Source organism: Geotrypetes seraphini, chromosome 6, assembly GCF_902459505.1.
Source record: "Geotrypetes seraphini chromosome 6, aGeoSer1.1, whole genome shotgun sequence".
Lineage (NCBI taxonomy): Eukaryota > Metazoa > Chordata > Amphibia > Gymnophiona > Dermophiidae > Geotrypetes > Geotrypetes seraphini.
This window is the reverse complement of record NC_047089.1, coordinates 180,209,013-180,225,090: the sequence shown is the minus strand read 5'-3', so window position 1 is coordinate 180,225,090 and position 16,078 is coordinate 180,209,013. Positions and strand designations below refer to the sequence as shown.

General features: G+C 46.5%; 1 protein-coding gene across 10 annotated transcripts in view; it reads right to left on the bottom strand.

Moving 5' to 3' along the window:
• FER1L5 (fer-1 like family member 5) overlaps positions 1–16,078 on the bottom strand; it is a 363,329-nt gene that overhangs the window by 344,721 nt on the left and 2,530 nt on the right. For 8 of the 10 annotated variants that reach the window (XR_004539782.1, XM_033947691.1, XM_033947688.1 and 5 more), the window contains exon 2: positions 15,436–15,624. The exons of the other annotated variants lie outside the window; for them this stretch is intronic. Coding sequence is in view for 7 of the 8 variants with exons in the window: in XM_033947688.1 (XP_033803579.1) it covers positions 15,436–15,624 (189 nt within the window). In the remaining variant the exon portion in view is untranslated. The remainder of the gene's footprint in view (positions 1–15,435; positions 15,625–16,078) is intronic. 10 annotated transcript variants of the gene reach the window in all.

Below are 16,078 nucleotides of genomic sequence, written 5' to 3'. Positions count from 1 at the left end.
TCTGACGAAAGACACTTAGCGGCGCCAAACACAGCTGATTAACCATTCCCCTTAACCCTTTCAGGACCAAGGGACATATTTGTCCCATAAATTTAAAATCCTATAAATTTTGATTGGGATAGTCTACAGTTCTAAATTTGATATGTACGGATTCCATATGATACTGCCTTTATGTAAACAAACTGGTTCCGACATTCATTCATTAGCGTCGTTGCCAGATTGACGAGAAGATTCACTTGCCACACTGTCCATAAGCCAGAAGCTTGATTTTTTTAAATAAAAATAATGATATTTCACAAAAAAAATCAATTTTTTGGCATCTGCAAGCCCTTTTTACCATAAAAATGTCGTCAAAACCACAAAAATTGGCCTACGATCCTTATGGTCCTGAAAGGGTTAACTGTATCCATGACATCCTGTTTGTCTGTCTTGGCTGTTTAGATTGTAAGCCCTTTCAAGCAGGGACTGTTTTCTTCTTCTTTGTGACTCTGTGCAGCACTGCATGCATTTGGAAGTGCTATAGAAATAATTAATAGTAGTAGTAGTTATGGGCAAGGTTGACATTCGACACCACTAACTGTGATTCTACATTGAAGGTATGTGCCAGGCATGAAGGCCTGTTAAACCATGGCCTACATTTCCAGTCTTTCCTTCTGAAAACGACACCATAATTTGAGTGATATGTGACTGGAACCTTTTTTTCAAGTACAATTATAGAACCTTTTTCAGAAACTGGGCCAGAATGTGCGGCTCGGCATTTAGCGTGTGCTACTCGGCAGTGCAGCTTTATAAAAGGACCTGTATGTTACTTATAATCCCAGGCGCTGTCTGAAATCAGATATAAAAAGCATAGGAAATAAAACCATATATGAAAGAGCAATTCTTGCCTGTGTTTCATAACTCCTATAGTTCTGAAAGTGTTTCAATATGGGCAATCAAATTATTAAAAGTGAGAGAGGGTTTTCCACTTAGAATACTTTAATATGCTTTGATAGTTTTCATCATAGGGCATTTAAGATAGCCTTCCAATTAGTCAATTTTTAAGGTTAAGAACATTATGCTCATTGATTCAGGATTCTGAAAATATGATGTATCTAGATTTCTAGAAAGAAGATATAATTCAAGCTTAAGAAAAAGCAAAGCACACTGAAAGGAAGGAGTTACTTAATAAAAGTGTGAAAAAAGGGCTTGGATGTGTGGGAATATGGTTAAAAAAAAAAAATTCTCTCTCTTTTCTTTCTTCTGATTTTGTTTTCTGTCTTTCTCACGCTTCCATATTTTTTTTTCTCTTACCCTTGGGACCATAAGAAACCAAGCTCCTTGGGGAGGTACACTAAGGGCTCCTTTAATCAAGCTGCGGTAGGCGGTTAACGCGCAGAATACTGCGTGTTCAACCGCCTTCCGCGCTAGTCGCTAATGCCTCCATTGACGAGGCGTTAGTTTTTTGGTGTGCCGAGGGAGTTAGCGCGTGATGAAATGTCCGATGCGCTAACCCCTGTAGCGCACCTTGATAAAAGGAGCCCTAAGTATTGCTTTCGGTTGTTGTGGGAAGCTGGGGGAGAGGGGTTGTGGTTTGCACAGAGTCTTGACTTGTTGCTTGTGATGTAGTGAAATTTAACCCCTGACGCAGCAAGGCGAAACAGAGATTTCCCCGTCGGGTCAATTTGCTGATGGGTCCGGATGCTAGAGCAGTGATTGTGGAGGCCTTGGAGAATGCCTGGACACCAGTGGCAGCTAAGTTTTTTGGTTCTGCTCATTAAGCATTAGTGACTATTGTGCTGATGTGCTAGTTTTTCACAGTATCACTGTTTGAATTTTTTCCTGGCATGCTGTGATATATGGTGGTTCTCTATGGGCTGCTAATGTGCCTTTTTTCACATTTTTTGTAATTCATACGTGCAAGTGGTTATTTAAATGAAGTGGAGTTTTTTGCCATATGAAGCATAATTGAGGCTTTTTCTCCACTTCTTTTTCTTTTTCCCAGTTGTGAATGAGTGACTGCAGTGTGTGTTATGTGTGGATGAGGCCTTGCAGTGTTTTAGAGTCCCCTATTTAGTTCCATATAGGGTATTGATTTACTTGTGGATTAGTTTACATACCCTTTTCCTGAGGTGAGTGTGTAGTTGTACTATATTGTGTTTCCTAGTTTGTATGATATTGTAGTTTGTATTTCCAAAATTAATAAAAAATAGTTTCAACTTAAAAAGTGTGAAAAAAAAATCACAAGATAAGAGTGATTTGTGTTTACATATCAGCAATATGGTTCATAGCATTAAAGATATAGAGAAAAAAATTGGCATATAGTACAAATTTTACAATGCTTCTTGGAAAATAATTTGATTTTTGCTTCTGCTTATTTATATATGTAATATTTGTATTGTCTCAGATTAATATATTATCCCTGATGCAGGTGAGTACCACAATGAGGCCACATCAGGTCTACAATGATGTTTATTATTTTACTTTAATTCTTGCCATACTATTGGTTGACTGCCCTTCTTCTCACTGGTGTCTGTCCTCAATTCTAGTTTTTCTACTTCTGACAGTTCATCTAATGTATGAGTGTCCAACATGGCCCACAGATCACTAACAGAACTCCTAATAGCTTCCTAAGGCCACTACTGCTCTGAATCTGTGAAGGGAGATGAAGCCAGAAACCCCATTCATACCTTGGAAACTTGCAATGACAAAGCACTCAGACGAGGGAGTCTTCATGTATTTCTGTGCTTTAATTTTAGCCGACACGATGACAAGTCCTAACATCTTGATGCCAGTTGTGTGCTAAGCAGAGGTTCTTTGCAGACAGGGTGAGCAAGAGCACTACCCTGTCCTCATAATTTTTTGGGACTCCCTCTCTTACTTTAAATCTATGAGTATTTGCAGGCACAGCTTTCCATCATTATAGCCCTTGAAACGCACATTGCTAAGGAATCTTTCCTTGTATCTGAGTAGTAGTTCAGGATGATGACATCATAGAAAGTAGTCAAGAAGTGATGTCACAATAGGACAAAGAATAACTCTAGGAGACATTCCTGACCAAAACTTACATATCCATGCCTTACAAATGACCCCCGACTATCCATGTGATTTTCTGTATTTTAAGTTTCTAGATCAAGAAATGTCATGCAGTCTCTCAAGATCAAGAGATATATCCAGGCAGAGAGAGAGAGAGAAGTCCTTCGGAGATACATTGAGGCAGCATAAACAATTCAAGTCAATTTCCTAAGGAAATTATCCCCCAATTCTACAATCTGGCATTCATTTTCATGCTTAGCATTCAACACTGCACATGTAAGTTATAGAATACTTGTAGTTACATGCATAAGTTAATTGGTAAATTAGGGGGCTAATTGGTGACAGGTGATAACTAGAGTCAATGCCTTAAAATTGTCACTATTTTGTAGTTACACACGTAACTATTAGTTGCTATTCTAAAAACTTAGCAGGCAAAGCCTATTCATGTGGGAGGGGCATGGCTAGCACTTATGTACTAACTAGCCGATATTCAATGCGATTTAGCTGACTGGTTAAATTACTTGGTAGGGGTTAACTGTTAATGTTCAGCAGCACTTAACAGCTAAGTGCTGATGACATTTGTGGTTAGCCCCTAATTCAAAACCAGCTATGTTGGGGGTATTCCAGGTGTGAAGTCAGGACTTGGTCAACTTAAATGGCTATGGGGCTCATTTTCAAAAGAGAAAAATGTCCAAAAAGTAGCAGATGGATGTTTCCAAACCCTTCCAATTTGCTATTGTCAAAACCTATTTTCTAGATGGCTATCTATACTCTTGATCAGTAGTTCGTCCAAATCTCAAGGGGGCGTATTAGAGGTGTGGTGTGGGTGGGACTAGGGTATGCTTATGACTTGGATATTTTTCTACCATAATCGAATATTTAAGGATACGTCCAGGGCACAAGTTAGATGTTTGGGGCTAGACCTGTTTTAATGAATGGCAAAAAGGTGCCCTAACAGACCAGATGACCACTGGAGGGATGTAAGCATGACCCCTCTCACACTTCTAACTAAACTAAACTAAACCTTAAGTTTGTATACCGCATCATCTCCATAAAGATAGAGCTTGACACAGTTTACAGGTAATTCCTTAAATGAGGGAAGGACATTATAAGAAATTAGAGGTTATGAAGAGGATAGCTAGCTTTACATTTTAAATAGATAGCTTTACGTTTTGGAAAAAAGCCAGGTTTTCAGATGCTTTCTGAATAATTGGAATGAGCCTAGGTTCCGCAGCGGGTCAGGGAGGTTATTCCAAAGCTCAGTGAATTTGAAGAAAAGGGATTTCCCTAATTTCCCTGCATACATGACACCTTTTAACGAGGGGAAAGATAGTTTTGAGTGTGTGGGCGGATCTGGTAGTGTCAGGTCTCGAAGAATTCCAGGATAGTGGAATTAGGGGAGGAAGAATGCCATGTAGGATCTTGAAAATTAGGCAGGTACATTTAAAGTGAATCCTAGAAATCACCGGAAGCCAGTGAAGTTTTGACAGAAGTGGAGAAACATGATCAAATTTGCTTTTTGCAAAGATTAACCTAGCCACAGTGTTCTGGATCTGCTGAAGTCTTTGGAGATTTTTCTAGGTTAGACTTAGATAGATGGAATTACAATAGTCCAGTCTGGAAAGAATGATTGATTGTACAAGGACAGCAAAATGTTGTTGGCAGAAGCAGGATCTCACTTTCCTCAACATGTGAAGACTAAACATTTTTTTACTAGAGAGTTGAGATGATCATTAAAGGAAAGTGTAGAGTCAATGATGCCTAAAACTTTGCTTGAGAATTAGATCTGCAGTGTGGGACCAGAAGGTAGTGGAATGAGCATGGGTAACTGATCTAATTTTGGGCCAAGCCAGAGTAGTTTTGTTTTGGACTCATTCAGCTTCATTTGTACAGAGAGGGCCCAGGATTGGAGTTTCGTTATGCAAGCTGTTATATTTTCGGTGAGGTTAGATAGGTGCGAATCTATCTTGAGAAGGACAAGGATGTCTTCTCCAGTGGTGATTGACCCCCTCCCACCCCGCTAAAGATGTAGATGAAACAGTACATACCTGCTTGTATGACAGCTTCAGATGTTATGGCTAGTCCTACTAGAGCAGTAAGCAGGTTCCTGGAGTAGCCTGGCAGGCAGTGTAGTAAACCATACTCCACTCTAACCACTACACTTATGGTGGAATCTGAGAGCCTTCCAAAATCCACCCAAATCCCACATGTGAGGTGTTACTTGAAGACATAAGAGCTATTGGGTGGTGTACAGTTGGGTCCAGTAGGTTTTGGAGGGTTCACCATGCAGTATAAGGGGAGGGTATGGTGAGATGTGTACCTGGGACTTTTTATGTGAAGTTCACTACTGTGCCCCCTATGGTGTCCCACTGCTTTGCTGGGATGTCTTTGTGGCTAGTCTAGTACAAATGTTGGCCCCTCCTACATCCCGCTGGCTTGTCCTGTAAGTTTTTCATTTGGATGTGGGTTTATTTTTCTTCAGGAAATGGTTTAAAAAGACAGAAAAATAGAGGATAGATGCAAAGAGTACAAACACATTCATTTTTGAAAAAAAAACAAGATAGTTTACAGCTTTGAAAATGGACATCTTTGGTACTGGAATTTTGTGTGTCTTGCACAAAACATCTAAACTCATATTTAGATGTCATATTGAAAATGTCCCTCCATGTGTTAGCCGGTTCAAAAATAACCGAATATTTCAAAGCTGAAGCCTAAACAAAGCATGGCTTTGAATATTTGGGAATAAATCCATTGGCGCTGAACAAAATGCCCATAACTGCCAGTTGAATATCAGGCTCTAAGATTCTAGAATATTGTCATTATGCCTGCAACTGCAACATTTGCTGGAATGTCGCATTTACATTAGCCTTTATGGGGAGATCCAGGAAACTACAGTCCGGTAAGTCTGACCTTGATACCGGGAAAGATGGTAGAGGCACTGATAAAGGACCGCATCATTGATCACCTCATCAAACACAATCTGATGAGGATCAGCCAGCATGGCTTCAGCAAAGGAAGATCTTGCTTGACGAACTTGCTGCACTTCTTCGAGGGAGTAAACAGACAGATAGACAAGGGTGACCCAGTCGACACTGTATATCTGGATTTTCGGAAGGCATTTGACAAAGTTCCGCATGAATGACTACTTTGAAAAATTGAGAGCCATGGAATCGAGGGTGAAATACTCATGTGGATTAAAAACTGGCTGGTGGATAGGAAACAGAGAGTGGGGGTAAATGGACAATGCTTGGACTAGAAAAGCGTCACGAGTGGAGTGCCAGAGGGTTTGGTGCTTGGACTTGTGTTCTTCAACATATTTATAAATGGCCTGGAAATTGGTACAACGAGTGAGGTGATTAAATTTGCAGACAATACAAAGTTATTCAGAGTAGGGAAGACGCATGAAGATTGCAAAGACCTGCAATGTGACATAAACACGCTCGAGAAATGGGCTGCGACATGGCAAATGAGGTTTAACGTGGATAAGTGTAAGGTGATGCATGTCGGTAACAAAGATTTTATACACGAATACAGGATGTCCAATGCAGTACTTGGAGAGAACCCCCAGGACAGAGACTTTGGAGTACTGGTCGACATGTCAATGAAGCCGGGTGAACAGAATGCTAGGAATGATTAAGAAGGAGATCACGAACAGATCGGAGAAGGTTATGTCGCTGTACTGGACCATGGTACACCCTCACCTGGAATACTGCGTCCAGCACTGGTCGCCATACATGAAGAAGGACATAGTACTACTCGAGAGGGTCCAGAGAAGAGCGACTAAAATGGTTAAGGGGCCGGAGGAGTTGCCGTACAGTGAGAGATTAGAGAAACTGGGCCTCTTCTCCCTTGAAAAGAGAAGACTGAGAGGGGACATGATCAAAACATTCAAGATAATGAAGGGAATAGTAGATAAGGAGAAATTAGGTTCTTACCTGCTAATTTACTTTCTTTTAGCTTCTCCAGACCAGTAGAGGTTAACTTTACGAATGGGTATATATCTAATCATGACCAGCAGGTGGAGACTGAAAACAAAACTTTGGGACAGTATATACTATCCTCCCTTCTCTATTTCCCTCAGTCTGCCGAATAGCCAAGCAGAACCAAGAACTGGAAAACAGGAAGAAAACAATACTCCAAACAGGAGTAACAAATAACATACCCAAATGCTGTTGGAAAATGCAGAGGAGAAATACCCGAAGGAAAATGTCCCCACAGCTCGCCAGCTAAGCCAGCCGAGCCACAGCCGCTGTTCTTTAATTCTCCCCAGCCCTAGAAAAATACTAGAACCCGCAGCAAAAAACAAAAACTGCCCGCGAAAACAGCCCCAACAACAACAACAACAGACAGGGTGGGGACCTCTACTGGTCTGGAGAAGCTAAAAGAAAGTAAATTAGCAGGTAAGAACCTAATTTCTCCTTCTTTAGCACTCTCCAGACTAGTAGAGGTTAACTTTACGAATGGGACGTACCAAAGCAGTCCCTCTCACGGGCGGGACCCCCGAAGGGCCGATACCAGAACACGCTCACCGAACACCGCGTCCCGACGCGCCTGAACATCTACCCGATAATGTCTAACAAATGAATGCAAGGAGGACCAAACCGCAGCCTTACAAATATCCACCGGAGGCACGAGCGACGACTCAGCCCAAGAAGCCGCCTGACCCCGAGTGGAATGAGCCTTGAGAAACTCTGGAACAGGCTGCTGTTTCAGAAGATAAGCGGAAGCAATCATCTCCTTGATCCAGCGTGCAATAGTAGCCTTAGAAGCGCCAGCTCCCCGACGAGGACCAGCCAGGAGGACAAAGAGATGATCGGATTTCCGGAATTCCTGGGTCCGCTGCACATAAGAGCGAAGGACCCGACCGACATCCAACTTGCGCAGCTGCCGTTGCTCAGAAGAACCCTCCCGACCACCCAAGACCGGGAGAATCACCGATTGATTGACATGAAAAGGAGAAACAACCTTCGGCAGAAAGGAAGGAACAGGCCGCAAGACGACCCGCTCCCTAGAAAACTCCAAGAAGGAAGCCCTACAAGAGAAAGCCTGCAGCTCAGAAACACGCCTAGCAGAAGTAATGGCCACCAAAAAGACCGCCTTCAAAGTAAGGTCCTTCAAAGAACAGTCGTCCAAGGGCTCGAAAGGCGGGCGCACCAAAACAGAGAGAACCCGATTAAGATCCCAAGAGGGAACCGAGGGCCGTAGGGGAGGCCTAAGCAACTTGGCCGCCCGCAGAAACCGAATCACATCAGGAAGAGCCGATAAACGCTGACCTGACACCAACCCTCGAAAGGCCGACAGGGCCGCAAGATGAACCCGGAGAGAAGACCAAGCCAGGCCTCTATCCAGGCCATCCTGCAAGAACTCTAGAATGTTAGGCAGAGTAGCGCGAAAAGAGGTCACTCCCCGCGCCCGACAACATTCCTCAAAGAGACACCAAACCCGCACATAAGCCCGAGAGGTAGAAAGCCTCCGGGACCCCAAAAGTGTAGAGATCACCTTGTCTGAATATCCCTTCTTGCTAAGGCGACCCCTTTCAAGAGTCATGCCGTAAGACAGAAGGGAGACGGGTCGAACATGGGAATGGGACCCTGCATCAGAAGGTCGTCCGAGAGAGGCAGAGGAAGAGGAACCGCCACCAGGTGCCTCCCCAGATCCGCATACCACGGACGTCGAGGCCAATCCGGAGCCACCAGCACCACCAAACCCGGATGGTGAACAATGCGAAGAAGCACTCTGCCCACCAGCGGCCAAGGAGGGAACACATACAACAGCCCCTCCGTTGGCCACGGCTGGACCAGAGCATCCAGACCCTCGGCCAGCCCGTCCCTGCGACGACTGAAGAAGCGGGGCACTTTGGCGTTGCCACTCGTGGCCATCAGGTCCATCAGGGGCTGCCCCCAAGCTTGCACTATCAACCGAAATGCTCCGGCGCCGAAAAACCACTCTCCTGGATCCAGGAAGTGACGACTGAGGAAGTCTGCCTGAACATTCTACCCCGGCTATATGAGAAGCCGAGAGGTCCAGAAGATGGGACTCCGCCCAAACCATGAGCCGAGCCGCCTCCTGCGCCCCAGGAGTGCTCTTGGTGCCCCCCTGACGATTGACATAAGCCACCGCCGTGGCAATGACCGACAGGACTCTGACCAACTTGCCCAGCAAAAGGGAGTGGAAAGCTAACAGCGCCAGCCTGACCGCTCTGGTCTCCAACACGTTGATCGACCAGGAGGCCTCCTCCGCGGACCAGGTGCCCCGAGCTGAGTGGCCCATAAACTGAGCCCCCCAACCGAGGAGACTCGCATCCGTAAGGAGCACCGTCCACTGCGGGAGATCCAGACCCACCCCCTGAACCAGGTGAGGGGTCCGGAGCCACCAGCGCAGACTGCAGCGCGCCAAGCCTCGCAGGGGAACCGGAACATCCAAATCTTGCCTCCGGGGAGACCACCTCCGGAGCAGAGCATACTGAAGAGGACGCATGTGGGCCCGCGCCCACCTCACCACGTCCAGGGACGCCGCCATTGACCCCAGGACTTGGAGGAAATCTCGCGCCCGAGAACCCCAGGACGCCAAAAGCAGGCGAATCTGAGATTGCAATTTGCTCACCCGGGCCTCTGGAAGGAAGACCTTCCCCAAGGAGGTGTCGAACATAACCCCAAGGCACTCCAGACGCTGAGCCGGGACCAACCGACTCTTGGAAAGGTTGACCACCCAGCCCAGCGACCGGAGAAACACCACCACCCGAGCCGTAACCCGGGAGCTCTCCTGCAACGACTTTGCCCGAATCAACCAGTCGTCCAGGTAGGGGTGAACCAGGATGCCCACCGACCGCAAGGCTGCCGCGACGACCACCATTACCGTGGTGAGCGTCCGAGGAGCCGTGGTCAGACCAAAGGGAAGCGCACAGAACTGAAAGTGCCGCCCCAAGATCGCAAAGCGAAGGAAGCGCTGATGAGAGGCCCGAATTGGAACCTGCAAGTAGGCCTCCGTCAGATCGAGAGACGTAAGAAACTCCCCCGGCTGAACCGCCAGAAAGACCGACCGCAGCGTTTCCATGCGGAAAGACGGAATCTTGAGAGCTCTGTTGACCCCTTTCAAATCCAGGATGGGCCGAAAGGTCCCCTCCTTTATGGCCACCACAAAGTAAATGGAGTACCTGCCGGTGCCCCACTCCGTAGGGGGCACCGGCACCACTGCCTCGAGATCTAGCAAACGCTGAAGGGTCTGACGAAAAACCTGCGTCTTCCATGGAGTCTGACATGGAGAAGCGAGGAAAAGGTCCGGCAGAGAGCGGGTAAACTCCAGAGCGTAACCGTCCCGCACCACCTCAAGGACCCACTGATCGGACGCGATCTCGGCCCATTTGGGGAAAAAATTGCGCAGCCGGGCCCCCACCGGAACCAAAGGAGTCATTGCGCAGGACGGGAAGCGGGGGAACCGGCGGAGGGATTCCCTGCCCCCCGACGGGCCCCCCGAAAGGGCTGCATGCGCTGGAAGAACCGACCCCGGGAAAAACCCTGAGCCGGGAAAGAAGCAGCCCCACGCCCCGGGCGTTACTTGCGAAATTCCCGCAAACGCCCCCGGGCAGCCCCACACCTAGACGCAGGGCGGGCACGGTCCTCAGGCAGACGGGGCACCTTCGAGTCCGTCAGAGTCTGAATCAACTCATCTAATTCCTCTCCAAACAAAAAGACCCCCTAAAGGGAACTTTAGTAAACTTAGCTTTGGACGCAGAATCCGCCGCCCAAGCGCGCAGCCACAAAATACGCCGCGCGGCCACGCCATAGACTTAGCCGAAATCCGCACCAAGTCATAAAGAGCAGCTGAGAGGAACGAGGCAGCCATCGCAATCTTCGCTACCTCCTGATCCACTAGAGACCAGTCATCAGACTCTCGATCCAGGACACGCTCAGCCCACCGAAACACGGCGCGAGCGACTAGCTCCCCACAAATAGCCGCCTGGACCCCAAAGGCAGAAACATCAAAATCATACTTAAGAAGTGTCTCTAACGCACGCTCCTCCGAGACCCTAAGAGCAGAACCGTCCATAACAGGCACGGTATGCCGCTTAGGAAGTGCCGAGACCACCGCGTTCCCCATTGGCGAAATTAAGGTAGCCCTACCTCCCTCCGGGACGGGATACCCAAGAGCCAAGGCGCACACCAAACGAAACTGCGCCCATAGGCCACTGCGCCAACACAAAATCCCGCAAATCCTGACGCACAGGAAAAAAGCGGGAAACAGGACAGACCCCCTGATGCAGAGGGGCCCCCATACGCGGGGTCTCCGGCGGCGACACTGCAAAAATGCCGCACCAAGGAGACCTGCTACACAGGTCTAAAAGCTCATCCCTCTGAATAAAAAGCGCACCACGGACGCATCTGCTCTGGAAGACGGGAAACCCGCCGCCCCGCTGCCAACAGGCGTCCCCTCTAGAGGATCCTGGAAGCCCGCCAAAGCAGCCAGGTCCTCAACCAGGCCAACACGCTCCTCCGCCCACCAATTCGCAATCCAAGCCCCCCCGCGGGCGCTTGGATGAGGGAGGAGGAAGAGGGGACGCCAAACGAAAAGAGGGAGGCAAAGCCATAGGGGGCGCGGAGGGAAACCCCCCCCGAAACCCCCCAGGCGCACGTGGGACCCCCAAAAGTCCGCACAAAGAAAGAAAATAAATTGGGGGCAAAAAACCCCTGGGGGTCCCCAGGGACTCCCTGCCCCAGCAGGGGTCCATGCTGAAACCTGCCCCTGTGTTCGCCATACAGGGGGAAGGTCACCTGAGGTTGCAGACAAAATGGAGGGGCCAGACAAAGAAAATGGCGAAGTTCCCGCCAAAAAATGCTCCCTCCATGGCCTGTAGCGGCTGAGAAGACTGAACAGTCTCAGCCGCTAAAACAGGCAAGTCGGCATCAGCTGTCAAAAAATCAGCTGAGAGGGAATCCTTCGGGGAATCCCTCCGTGGGCGGTTGTGGAAGACCGGGCTTCCCCACTGCTCCAAGCCGACTCGCGAGGCACCATCGGCGGGGAGCTCTGGGCGCCTGCAGCCGCTGCCGACGGAGCTCCACCACCTCACCGACCCAAACCGCCGAGTTCAGGCCGGCCGCGAGTGCCTCGCGGCTGGACTAAATTGTGTCCTACTCCCCCGGAGAAGGGCACAATTGCTCCATACACGACCTAGCTAGAAAAAAGTGCCGGTTACATGAAAAAATACAGTAAAATACAGTTTTCTTAAAGGGAAACAACCCTTCAGACCAGCACTACCTCAGGATTTTTTTTTTTTTTTACAGAACAGACTCCACAGGCTCTCGAAGCAATATGCCTTGCTTGACTTAGGGGGCAAGGCTTACTGCTGAGGCTCCTCTAAAAAAATGTGGGGAGGTGGAGGAAGTGGGGGGAGGGACCCCGCTCGTGACCCGCCGGGTTTGACACCCCCGAGGTCGGACGAACCCCCAAACAGGGCCCGACCAAGCTCCGTCCGGCCAAAAACAGGGACAATAAACCCCTAAACAAATTCCAACAGCCCTACCAAGAGAGATGGGTACAGATCACTCAACACCTGCTGGAGACTGAAAGAAGACTGAGGGAAATAGAGAAGGGAGGATAGTATATACTGTCCCAAAGTTTTGTTTTCAGTCTCCACCTGCTGGTCATGATTAGATATATACCCATTCGTAAAGTTAACCTCTACTGGTCTGGAGAGTGCTAAAGAAAGACAGGTTGTTCACCCTCTCCAAGGTAGAGAGAACGAGAGGGCATGCTCTAAAGTTAAAAGGGGATAGATTCTGTACAAACGTAAGGAAGTTCTTCTTCACCCAGAGTGGTAGAAAACTGGAACGCTCTTCTGGAGACTGTTATAGGGGAAAATACCCTCCAGGGATTCAAGACAAAGTTAGACAAGTTCCTGCTGAACCAGAACATACGCTGAACCAGAACGTATGTAGGGCACTGGTCTTTGACCTAAGGGCCGCCGTGTGAGTGTATTGCTGGGCACGATGGACCACTGGTCTGACCCAGCAGCGGCAATTCTTATGTTCGTAGCCATGCCTAAATGATGATGTGTTAATGCTGACTCACATTAGTACTCTATAATGGCAATTACTCATAATTATCAATACAGAATTTATGTTTAATATAAGCATTCTATAGCCTCTATATTTTAGTGATCTTTTCAAAACTACCCCCGTATAAGTTTACCTTCAGCCAAGAAATTTATAGCTTCCTTATCTTTAATTATTTAAATACTAATGGGATAATTGGATAAATGATTTCTTTTTGTATGCACATGCCAATAAACATATATAAAATGCTGCTTACAGAATTATCCCCACATGTGAGTACATACATTTTTTTTTCCTAGTTTGGGGTAAGGGGTGTTTTGAAAAGTGTCTGGGTCATCATTTACATACATTCTTTATACGAGTGTGGATCAAAAATTAAAGGCAATTGTTAAAATACACAATAACCGGAACACTGCTAGTGAAATGCAACATATGTACTTGTATATTGCTGTAATGTTTAGCCCCCAAAATGTAAGATTTTGGAGGGGTAATGTTGAAGCAAAGGCAGCCTTACAATCGGCAGTAAAATTACTGACAAAGACAGCTAAGAGTGCTTGCATGAAGAATATATATATTGTGCAGAAATAAGCTTAATATTCCAGAAAAGCAAGATTTATAAAGATACATCAAGCATTACAATTAATGAGAGAGAAAAGACAGTTTACCTGCCTTACAGAGTCCAGAGGAAAGAAAGAGAGGGAAGGGGTGATGTTCCAGACAGAGAAGAGAGGGGGTGTTGCAGAAAGGGAGCTTTTATAGGTTAGAGTCTTATTCTAAAAATAGAAACTATTGTATGTCCCAGTATCTTTCTGTTTATGATTTGTAAACTGTTTGAAAGAATGGTGAATAAGGTGAGTGGGGTGTGAGAGACCTGGAGAAGAAAAGAGGGAGAAACTGTCCCTCACAGACTGGAATCAAATGGCTAATTTCCAGTATCACTTTGACAACGGTTTCTGATTACCCTAACTATTTGTGTTAGAAATTGCACCTGGGCTTACTGTATATCTTAAGCTGTCTATTTTAAGCACCAGACATTAACACATCTTAGCTGTCTTTAGCACATCTTCGCACCTCTTAGCTGTACCAAGGTCCTTTGTTACCTTTAAGCACTGATGTAATTTAGCCTGTCTGGAGCAATCTAAGGCTGTTTGCACTGACATGCCCTAAGGTCAGATATGAATGATATGATCTCCCATAGGCCTTTGCTGCCATTGGTAAGACCAGCAAGTTAAGGTTGGGCTGACAATTGCCTGTTGGATAGTTCATCCAAACACAGTACAGCACTGGCCTTTAGTTGTGTGGCAGCCATAAGGTCAGAAACATGGAAGCTCCATTGCAAGATTGCACCATCGAACAATAGTGCACTTTCTTTGGGCAGAGGGAGTAAAACCTGTGGAAATTCACTATCTGATATTGACTCAGTATGGATATACACCATGAATCAATGAAAGGTTTATGAGAGGGTAAAAATATTTAAAGCGGGAAGAATAAGTGTAACTGACGAAGGTCGTTCCGATCACCCATCAACATCGCGCACACAAGAGTAAATTGACAGAGCGGATGCCTTGATTAGAGAAGACCGATGGCTAATGGTATCTCAATTGTCTGCAAATTTGGATATCAACTATGGATCTGCATGTGCCATAATGCATGACTTGGAATACAGGAAAGGCTGCGCATGATGGGTTTCCAAACAGCTTACTGAGCTGCATAAGAAACAGTGTGTGGAGGTTGTGAGCCAGTTCTTGAGATAATATAAAGAAGATCCGAGTATTTTGGAGAGAATTGTCACTGGCGACGAGACATGGGTGCACCACTCCAACCTGGAGAGCAAATGACAAAACATGATGATGTAAAGGAAGCGGTGCTCACCTGGCTTCGGGAGCAGTCAAATAATTTATTTTCTTCAGGAATGCAGTGAATGCCCTGAGCTGAATACCTCAGTGTTCACCATTTAAATAATTCCGAGAGCTTAAAGAATCGAGGCCTCATCTAGTACTGACAATCCCCTTTGAGGTCTTGTTCTCTCCTTCACATTATCCTAGATTTGTTTATTGGTAGCTTCTATACTGCTACTAATGACTGGGGAGTCAATTCAAAGCAGTTTACATGAGCTTCGGTAAAGGTGTTACAATACAGAGTTCGCATTTTCTGAGATGGTTTTCAATACAGACACATTTATTCAGCGTTTTCTGAGATGGTTTTCAATAGACACATTTACACTTCTCCCTCTGTATTCGCGGTTTCCGTACCTGCGGTTTTGCTTATTTGCGATTTTTTTGGCCGCTGACTTTGTCCCCCAAAAACATCATTACTAAAGTTTTTTCCTTTTACTGTACTGTACAGTACTGCTAAAAAGTTTATCACTTACCATTACTGTAACTGAAAATCGCTGCTTCCATGCTTTCTCCCACAAATTTGCTGCTTCCATGTTTCCTAATGTGCACTGAGAAAAACTCTGCTTCCCTGCATCCATAGAAAGGCTTATTCCTAGCATGCATGAAATCGCTGGTTGGCTGCCCTGAAATCACTGCTTGCTTGCTCTGAAATCGCTGGTTGGCTGCCATGAAAAAAAAAAGTTATTGGCGGTTTTTCCATATTCGCGCCTATTGGCAGCCCATATCCACCGTGAATACGGAGGGAGAAGTGTATTCATTTATTTTTATTTCTATCCCGTTGTCCCCAAAGAGCTCCGAACGGGTTACAATTTACACTAGATTTGCCACAGTTTCAGTACAAGTTTCCAATACAAGTTTTTTCCTAGCTAGACACATATTTAGGCCCTGATTCTACAAAGTGCGTCCCGATATTAGGCAGCTGTAGGCGTCCTACAGCTGTCTAATCAGCCAATCGGGATGCACGTTTTTTAAAAAAATGCTCCCCAGGCAGGCCGCCTATATTGAAGGCACCTCCGGGAGTCTAGGGAGGCCCGCAAGATGCCTAAGCTCGCCTAAGGGCCTTAGGCGAACCTAGGCGGCCCTATGCGTCTCCCTAGTAGAGGAAGAGACGCTTAC